The 10,165-nt window shown below is 27.0% G+C and overlaps 2 protein-coding genes across 4 annotated transcripts; both read right to left on the bottom strand.

Moving 5' to 3' along the window:
- Positions 1 to 278: 278 nt before the first annotated feature.
- Positions 279 to 995, bottom strand: LOC129606524 (60S ribosomal protein L12). The gene is made up of 2 exons (XM_055516878.1): positions 878 to 995; positions 279 to 815 (listed from the first exon to the last, which is right to left on the bottom strand). Exon 2 carries the CDS (start codon positions 802 to 804, stop codon positions 307 to 309), a length of 498 nt encoding a protein of 165 aa, XP_055372853.1. The 5' UTR covers positions 805 to 815; positions 878 to 995; the 3' UTR covers positions 279 to 306.
- A 2,542-nt stretch (positions 996 to 3,537) lies between these two features.
- Positions 3,538 to 9,889, bottom strand: LOC129606200 (repetitive organellar protein). 3 transcript variants are annotated; one of them, XM_055516360.1, is made up of 8 exons: positions 9,730 to 9,889; positions 9,496 to 9,674; positions 9,233 to 9,427; positions 8,580 to 9,169; positions 8,308 to 8,436; positions 7,374 to 7,595; positions 6,763 to 7,296; positions 3,539 to 6,694 (listed from the first exon to the last, which is right to left on the bottom strand). In XM_055516360.1, exons 1-8 carry the CDS (start codon positions 9,793 to 9,795, stop codon positions 4,581 to 4,583), a joined length of 4,029 nt encoding a protein of 1,342 aa, XP_055372335.1. In that variant the 5' UTR covers positions 9,796 to 9,889; the 3' UTR covers positions 3,539 to 4,580. The 3 variants fall into 3 exon arrangements, with proteins under 3 accessions (XP_055372336.1, XP_055372335.1, XP_055372334.1); XM_055516359.1 differs by having other exon boundaries at positions 3,540 to 6,694; positions 9,484 to 9,674; XM_055516361.1 differs by lacking the exons at positions 9,496 to 9,674; positions 9,730 to 9,889 and having other exon boundaries at positions 3,538 to 6,694; positions 8,580 to 9,173; positions 9,233 to 9,409.
- Between the last annotated feature and the right edge of the window lie 276 nt (positions 9,890 to 10,165).

The following is a 10,165-nucleotide window of genomic DNA, read 5'->3' as shown; positions in this document are numbered from 1 at the left end:
CGCTGTACAAAAATATAATTGTCGTAATACCAAATGATATCACAAAAACAATATCACAACAAATTTAATATTGGAAGCATTAGAAATAAGGTATCTTAAAGATCCATTAATACCAGCATTATAAACATAATCTCATACATGTATTGCCTTATATTCTGTACCAGGTTCTTTGCTTTATATCCTGTACTAGCTACGTAGCTACCTAATTTAAAAAAGTTTCACTTGGAAATTAATGCGTTAAGGTACCTAGTTATTAAATTATTAATCTAAAACAAAAATTCAATTTAAATATAAGTTTTAATATATTTATTCTGCTGGAACTTCAATTTCTCCATTGTTAATGCTTTCTATAACATCATGGGGATGTTGACCATCTATTGTACACCCAACACTCTGAGCAGTTCCTAAAACTTCTTTTACTGTGCCCGAAAGTTCACGAGCCATTGATCTTGGTCTCATGGTTCTTGCAACTTGTAAAATATCATCAAAAGACACGTTGCCATTATGTTTAATATTCTTTACTTTTTTTCTATCTCTTGGTGGTTCTTTTAGCGCTTTAATGATAAGCGATGCAGCTGAAGGCACCACAGAAATGGCAGCTTGCCTGTTTTGAATAGTCAAACAAACTGTAATTTTTAATCCTTTCCAATCTGCTGTGGCTTTAGCAATATCATCACCTACTTTCTTTGGTGATAAACCAAGTGGACCAATTTTAGGAGCCAACGATGATGTAGCTCCCACTTCACCACCAACACAGCGGAGGTAAACTAATTTAATTTCAGTCGGGTCAAATTTTGGCGGCATGGTTTTAAATCCTAAAATTAATTTTAGTATTTAATATTTTCATTTTACAAAATTTTAGTTAGCTAAATATCACCTTACAACTGTAGTCTGGATTTTCAAAAGGAAAAGGAAGTCGCAAATATCATAAAAAATTGGGTTATGTTTCTATTTTTATTAAATATATGTCCGCCCTCTTCTGTTTTATGTAAAATATTTAGATTAACAATACATTTAAAAAAGAGACAATTATTACGTTATGAACTATGTTTAATGTTACCTTAGTGCAGTTGAAATGTGTAGTTTAGGTAAGAGGTGACACGAATTTGTAACAAGTAGTTGTACATAAATTCTGAAAAAACTTTAAAAAGAGAAATATGTGACATCACTTGTTATGTCAAAAATTCTTATTTCAAAAAAAAATACGTCAGACGGAGAAGTTGAGCTTCAGGGAATAAAAAAATTTATAAAATGTATGTATAAATAAACGTCAAACATAAACAAATATTTTTGGTTATACAAAAAAGCGCAAGCTTTGATTTTAATAATAAAAATATGAAATTAGAAAATATTATTCATAAATTTATTGTGATTATTTTAATTTTAATTAAAAAGTTTTGGACAAAAATATTTTGTTGAAGAAAGAGTTTTTTGAAATTTTCAGAATAACCAAGAGAAACGCATGTTTTGACCGCTTTATAATTTAAAAATTTTATAAACACTAAATTTTACTTTACAATACAAAAATTTAAACATTGAGAAAATGTCGACGTCATCATTTTCTCCCATTTTTTCTCAAAGTGTTATGCGTTTTCCGCACTAAAACTTTATAAAGTTTTTAAAAACTTTCTTAAACTATATAAATACGAATTGGTATTTGTGATTTTGTACACCATAAAAGTACAAGTCTTGTGTTGACTTTTGTGGTGATAAGTTGTAGATTTTTTTAGTTGCTTTTATTTCATATTTTTTTTTTTGAATTTATAAATAAAAATAAAAAGTTTTCTTTTTGTCTTTTTATAAATAAAAAGTTTTCTTTTATCTGATTTAATTTGTGATTTTAATTGACTGTTTTATTTGCGTTTTTTGGCGATGTGCTTAATGCTTGATCTAAACAATAGAAGTCTGGTTTTAAAAACACATAACAAATCCCTTCACGAAGCTTAAAAAGTTTTCTACAAATGAACTAAAAAACTGATGTAAGAAAACATTTTGTAATTAAAAAAGAACAAAGGAAAATAAAATTAAATAAAATATTATTCATCAACTTCAAACTAAAAACCTAGATGCTAAATACGCATCAGATTAAATGTACGATTTGCAGCCTAATCTCGCTTCCTTTACTCACTTTTTAATCAGAATTCCTCGTTTTTCTAATAGATATTTTCCAAGAAGATTACTCATTTTTTCAATCGGATTTTTGCGTTTTTTCTCAAATTATCAACTAAACGTCTCAAAAACAAAGTGAATAATTTTGTATAGATTTTAGGAAAAAACGAGATACTTAACACCGAATAACTCTTCTCACTCGAAAATTACATTATAAAAATATACAGGGTGTTTCACATAAGGTGACAAATAATTTCAGGAATGATTCTTTGATGAATTTCCAGCAAAAAATTGAATGGCTGAGAGTTGCAGATATAATCGTTTTGGGGCTACAGCCTGTTGAAAAAACAGATACCGGATTTTTCCTGCGTATAAATAAATATTTGTAACTTTGGACAGGCGATTGATTGTTCTTTATTTTTGGTCTCACAATTAATTTGATTTGAGGTATAGTTTTCGAAATACAGCTGGTTAAAGTCATAACTTTTGTTATTTTTTTTTTTTGATATTTTTTTACAAAACTCAAAATTTCACGAAATTTTAAGATCTAAAAGTTAACCTATAAAATATATAACTTATATTTTCTTCTATCAATCATAGTTTTGGCCCCCGCCACTTGACGGCAATGTTTTAAATATCTACAAATCTATAAATTAATAAAAGTAAAATCCCGATAATTGCTGTTTTTTTTTTGTCTAACTTTATATAATCAAATTGTTTTCTATTTTTCATCAGATATAGCTACACACCAGATTTCAACTATACATCAGATTTTCATCAGTAATTTTTCATTAAATGTAAGTTAATTATATTTAGATTAATCTAATGCTATATACATATGTACGTGTATCAAAAATCTATTAAGTTTTGAAAAGTTAAGAAAAAATAATTAATTTTATTTATGTTTTTTCAACATTTATATCTGTCTGGTATATTTTTTTTTAAACCATAATTTTTTTTTCTTTGCGATAAGTGACGTCATTGTTTTCTCTTTTTAAAAAATTTTCATGTTTTATACCACGCAGGCCTCAGTTTAAATTTTGATTTATGTATATTAAAATTATAAATTGTCAAAAACATAAGAGTCTCCGAATTGCAAACATTTTTTATGGAAAATGGATCGATTGGAAATTCCACTAGAAATAAAAGGAGAGTTACACTCTACTGCCAGTTCATTAAATTAGTAGGGGTTAAGCTGGATTCATTCGCTCGTCAGTTAAACGAGGAGCTGATGTATTTTACATCATGTAAAATTAGGACATTCCCTTTATTTTTAGTAAAGCTTTTTCTCTCTATCAAAAAGTTGAATCAACTTCAACTTTAGTGTGCAAGTTTTTTTAAAACTTCAAATTTACATATACTGAACTATTACAATTACATATAAATCTTGTCAAAAAAGTAATAGATGCATCATATTGTTATGAAAAAAAAAACGATCAGCTTTTTTCAGACGAACCAATGAACACAGAAGAAAAAAAAAATCCGACTATAAATAGACCTCGTCAAAAACGACGAACCAATGAATACAGTTTTACTGATGAACCAAATAGTATGAATTTTGCTAATCTTGGTATTGCCTAATTCATATGTGTAGCTATGTTTCAAAACTTTAACAATAATAAAATCCTACTATATTTTTTTCGCTTTTTTGTTATATTTTTTGCTTATTTTTGATTTACGGACAACGTTTCCGGAACATATTAGTTCCTTGAAGCGAAAAACAACTGCCAATTGAAATATATTTTATTTTTTTTTTTTTGAAAATTTTGAGTATTCTTTGTGACTATCACTTTATTTAGTATGGTTTTAAAAGCCATCTAGATTATATTATGTAATTATTTTTTTGATTTTTTTTCCAATTTCTTATTCAAAAGGCCTGATCGTCTATCTCGCTATTTTACTTGGAAAGTGAGAAGAAAGTGAGTAACTATCATATACATACTTGTACAATGTAATTTTCGAATGAAAAGAATTATTTGGTTTTGCATATCTCGTTTTTTTTCTAAAATGCATACAACTTTTATTCACTTTCTTTTTGAAAGTGAGACGTTCAGTCGATAATTTGAGAAAAAATGCAAAAATCCAATTGAGAAAATGAGTAATCTTATTGGGAAAGTGAAACATCCATTAGAAAATAGTGAGAATTCGGATTTGAAAGTGAATAAAAAGCGAGATACAAGATCGAGTTGAAAACTTTACTCTGTCTGTAATTCAGTACCTTATTTGAGCATTTGGAAGACAAGAAAGGTGGTCTGCGTTAAAAATTTCATTTTTGTTTAAATGCATTTTTTAAATAGAATTTACCAACCGACTTTTTTTAAATTTAAATTTTTAATTAAAGCCCTCTGAGCTCGGTGGCCTGATAGATATATAGGGCGCATTAAATAGAGCTTAAATTGTAAGAGAGAAATATAATTTAAATTTGAACTATATTTTGAGACTTTAATATTTGAATCATAAATGAAACTTGGTTAATTAACTTTAAATTTTCGGTTTTTTCGTTTGATAACCCAGTTAACAATTCCATCACTAATATCGTGTTGCATTTCATATGTTTTCGTAGAAGTTACAAAATACTTTTGACTTTCACCTGAGCCATGATTTGTTGAAAAATTTGAAGCATCTTCATTGAAAATTTCTTTATCATAAATTTGATTATTTTTTAGGTTTATTTTTGAATTATTCATGTTTTCCGATTTGTAGTTGCAAATTTTTTCACAATTATTTTCAGCTTTACTTATTTCTATATATTTTTCATTGGGTGGTGATTTGCCAAATATACGTAAAAATTCTTGTTCAATATTATTTTCATAATTAAAACTTTGATCAACTTTATGTGGACTCTTAAATGAGTTATAAATATGTTTTTCAATACAAGATTCATCCTTTTCTTCATTAGTAATTTTTCCTGATTGATTACTATGATTTACAACTTCATAATTGGAAATTTTATTTATCTTAGGTATTTTGCATGAGGATATGCTTTTATGATAATTATTTATTTGTATTTCATTACAATACTTCGAATTTGGTTCAGAACATGAAATAACTTTATCCGATGCAAACAAGTTTCCATTAAATAGCTCAACGTTATCGCTAATATCCAGTGAGGAATTTTCATATGCTTCCAATCCTCTTTTATTGTTTTCTACAAAATCATTTACACCTATTTGAGCACTTTTACGTTTTCTTTTTCGTTTTTTCGTTATATTCCAGACTGGGACACCATCACTATCCATTTCCATTTCGTACTTTTTATTTAACATGCACAATTTGTTTGGTGAATCATTTGTTAAGCCGTATTCCTCATTTATATCACAAATTTCCGTCATGACGTTGCATTTTATTTCTCCCAAATTTTCGATATATCTATTGCTATTAAAAGGGGATTTTCCGAAAATATTATCAATTTCTTCTTGTAAAATATCTGCTTTTGTTTCGCACTTCAGCGAAATTATGTCAACAGATGTGGGATTGCATTTAGAAGTACTTGTCACAGATTCACTTTTTTCGCACTGCTCACTAATTGGTTCACCTGTGGTAGTATTTCTAAGATTCACAGAACCTTTTCCGTAATCATTTTCCGTATTGTTTAAAACATTTTCTTTGTTTTTACCTCTCAACCTTATTTCACATATTGACCTTTTAGTTGCTTTTTCATTTTTTTTGTTTAATATACTTATTTTATTATTTGTTTTCCGCAGTGTTTTCTTTGAAGTGTCTCTTTCTTTGACAAATTTTGCTTTAATTTTCTTTTGTGTTTTAAATTCTAGTTTTTCGGATTTATTTTTCTTTTCTAGTTCAAACATATTTTGTACACATATTTCTTTTGGCATTTTTTTCACATTTTCTTTTTCCGTAGGCTTGTTTAAATTTTCTTTAATATATTTTTCAAATTTGGGAGTATTAATTACATTTTCAAAATTGTCTCCCTTAGGTAGTTCCAACGATAAATGTTTTTGCTCTTTTAAAGGGCTACATTCATTACTGATTTCCAATAAATTATCAGTTAAAAATTTTATAGCTTCTAGGGTTTCAGACTGATTAGGAGAATCTGAATTTTTATCAGCTTGAAAAATATCAGGTTTGCTTGATGAAAGTTTAAGTTCATCTTGACGTCCTTCTAATAATTTTGTATCATCTTTCAATTTTGCGAATTTCTCATCTAAGTTAGAACTGCATTTACTTGCTGTTGCAATTTGTGATACTTTTGGTGCATCGTCTAATATTTTAATAAGCTCATCTGTCGCTATCTTATTGATTTGGACAGAATTGTTCAGAAACGGAAGCACTTTGTTCACATCTGGTTTTAAAATTTTCGGTTTTATATCAATAACCCCAAATTTTTTATCAGTTAAAGTATTTTGAGTGAATTTTTTTGTCCTTGGTTCATTTTTTGTTTCAGCCGCAGTACTATTAATAGTTTCGTCTCCTTGTGGTGGTGCTATTTGGATGTTCTGCAAGATATTTATTTTCGAACATGTTTTACCATCGTTATACTGATTTAAGGTTTCAAACGTTTGCGAATTTTCGTGATTGTCATCAGGTACATTTTTATTAATTTTTTTATTTTGATTTTTCGTTTCTAATGTAAAAAATTTCCAATGTCAAAAATATTTTACAAACTCATATATTTTTATATTATGTACTTACCGGCCAAAAAAATTTTACCACATTGATTCAATGTATTTTGCTCACTTAGAGTATTATGAAACATTGTTAAATTATTTAAGGGTTCCAATATTAAATCTATTGATTTATCTTTTTTGGAGCAATAGTTTTCATCGACATTTCCTGTTGTGATTTTGTTTACTTTCTCTATCTTTACTTCAAGCTCTTTACCAGATTTATATTTTTCAACTGAATCACCTTTTCTTTCACACTTTTCTGTATTTCCTGAAATAATTTCTTGGAAAAGTGTTTGTTTTAATTTAAAGGCGTCCTTGCCTTGTTTTTCAGTATTTTTTGGTTTGAATCCATCAATTTTATGTCCAACGAACTTATCATTCTTGTTTTTGGTTATTGCTCCACTCTCGTTGTTTTTAAAATTTTCTTTTACCAAGACTTCCTGCGGTCGTTTTATGTTACGTTTTTCATCACAATGCTCGAATATATTTTCTTTAATATTTGTGGAATTGTCTTCATGTATTACTTTCATTTTGTCAGTGTTAGAAATTTCGAGGTAAGCTATTAAAAAAAATCAAGTAACAATCATAGAAAAACAACAAAATTTAATATTTACGAATTTAGTTTTACATTATTACCTGGGTTTTCATAAGCTTTAGATTTCAGTTGTATATCTGATAACATAATTCCATTTTTTTTCAAAGAACAACTTTCAATATCCAATTGTTCTGCTTCAATTAAATTTGTTTTATGCTCAAGTTCAAAATCAGCATTAGTTTTCATAAAGGCTTCATTATTTTCAAAACCATTTCTTAAATTATTGTATTTTACACTACAATATATTTTCGTTTTATGTAAGTCTGCAATTTGCAAAAATAAAAATATTATCAAATTTATCATGTTAATGATAAAATAATAAAAATTAGTATATTTTTATATTATTTTGTTACAGCGATTTTCATATAATGTTCTCCAATATTTTACAAAAAATTATGAAAATCGTACGTGTAGATTCTAATGGTTAATATTGTTATAACAATATTGCAGCCCATTTAAAAATTATGCGTTATTATTAATATCTAATCGTGTATTCAACCTCAAATGATTTTGTTACAATTTTCATCTGTAACAATTGCTATCAGGTTAAACATCGTTAATAAAAGTTCGTGTTTTGAAAATAAAATTTATTGTGCTTTTGAAAAAAAAATTTTGAATAATTATTTTAAATTACCTGTGAATATGTGCTAAAAACAGAAAGTTTTGAATTAAGTTTATTGAAAATATGGCTTTCTTAAACATTATAAATCTTTTTTTTCAATTCCAGCTCGGTCGTATCTTAATTATTCATAAAAAAATTCTCTACTATAGAAATCGTTACGCAAACATGTGTTTTTCACCGATATTGCAACAATATTGCATGGAAATTGCATTGTGTGGATGCTATCTCCGAATATTGCTTCTATTTAAATTTCTGAACATCGTGTGAAAATCATTGAGTGTAGAAAACTTTTAAAGTTGTAGAATTTTCATCTATTAAATGAAACTTCTAAAACGTTTACCGTTAAAGCTTACTTAGTTCTTCCTGTTTTTCTTCTCTGTTTAAACTTTCAGCGCTTTCTGGAACATTTATTGTTAAATTTGTTTTGTTTTTTTCATGTAACAGTTCTTCTTCCATTTTATCAAACGTTTTTTTAATTTCATCTATTTTACGAAAAGAAATTATTTATGTATAAAGAAGAAAAAAATTTAAATTGAACAATTAAAAACAAAAAAAAATGTATGTATAAAGAAAAATTTTATTAGAAACAAAGTAATAGAATGAATATTTACATAAAATACAATACCTTTGATATTAGCTATGGAGGACTTCTCAATATTTTTATTATTCACCTTATTACCGCGATTTTCTACATTGAAGGAAGTAGATTCTAAGTTTGCTGTATTTGCTTGAACATATTTACAAATTTTCTCGTTCTCATTGTCAGTTAATACTAATGTACTTTCAGTATTCTCTGGTTCAATGCTTTTATTTTTTACATTTAATGAATTTGACTCATCCAGCATTTCATCAAATATCAAATCTTCAATATTTCTGGCATATTCTGAATTGATATCAGTTGGTTGTAACGCACTTTTTACAACCTCATCCTTGTTTTCTTTATTTTTATTTTTCTCCTTAATTTTGATAACATCCTGAAGAATTTTTAATTGGATACTTTCTTCTGACATTTCGGTTTCTTTTTCACTTACAAAATTATTTAATTTTTCTTCTTTTATTATTTCACTCAGTTTTTTTTTGTCGCTCCTGCTCTTTGTTTCATTTTTCATAAGGAAATTTTTGGAGTTTTTTACACTAGTATTAATAGATTTAGATATATTGGAGAGTTTTGCAATTTTTTTCCCTTCAGTTGTAAATTCCCCAGATGTTCCAAGGCTACCTCAAATTGACACGTATATATTTATGTTACAGAAACTTTCTGTATAACTAGGTACTCACGGTTTTGTACGTATATTAGAGTCACTAAAATTATCTGCATAATTTCCTAAGCTCTCGTTGCAACTTTTACCATCATTTGACAAAAAATCATTTTTAAAACTTATATTCACAACATCATCTTTTTGAGACCATATTTTCTCGAAAGTTTTATTTTTTGGTTTCGGATTATGCCTTCTAAATGTTATATTATCTAGCCTACAAAAATAATTCTTTTAATTTCTTCATATATACTATAAGTAAATAAATTTTACTCTTGTCTTAACTCATTAATTTGCTTTTCTTTCCTCTTTACTTCCATTTTAGCTGTTTCCAAAAGACTCCAAAAGCTTCTTTCAATGTTTTTAATTTTTTTTTGGTAAGCCTTATTTTCGTTTTGTAGATCATTTATAGTTTCAATTGATCTTTTATATTTTGCTTGTAATTCCAAAATTTCATTCCATTTCTAAAATCATAACAAAATTAGTATTATTATCTATAGTATAATTAAGTTATTGAACTTCTTTGAATTTCTGTTCCTTGTTAAAATTATCCAAATCGCCATATATATCTACTTCTTTTGACATTATAAGATATTTTATTAATAAATTAAAATTGAAACTTTTTTAATAAACTTATAAGAGGCAGCAAAAAGTGTTGCATTTTTTAAGATCCGCGGTATTTTTTGTCAATATGAACAGCTGACAAATCCAAAAGCATATTTAGTATTACCATATATTTGAAATTTTTAAAGAATCAAAATTGATTAAAATGATTTTTTAAATATTTCAAATTAAATAAAACCTTTTTTCATTCAGAAGATACACTGAACTTCTGCTTGTATCTCAAGCGTTACATACGAAGCTTATCAAAGCCTATATTTCTTTTGTTTTTTGGGCATCTTAAAGCTTTGAGAATCGACAACCGGCAGTCTTGTAATTTTTACTTTTGCAATAA

This window comes from Condylostylus longicornis, unplaced genomic scaffold (assembly GCF_029603195.1).
Source record: "Condylostylus longicornis isolate FDR11 unplaced genomic scaffold, ASM2960319v2 ptg000018l, whole genome shotgun sequence".
Taxonomy (NCBI): domain Eukaryota; kingdom Metazoa; phylum Arthropoda; class Insecta; order Diptera; family Dolichopodidae; genus Condylostylus; species Condylostylus longicornis.
The sequence above is the reverse complement of the archived record's forward strand: the minus strand, read 5'-3'. Positions and strand labels throughout refer to the sequence as shown.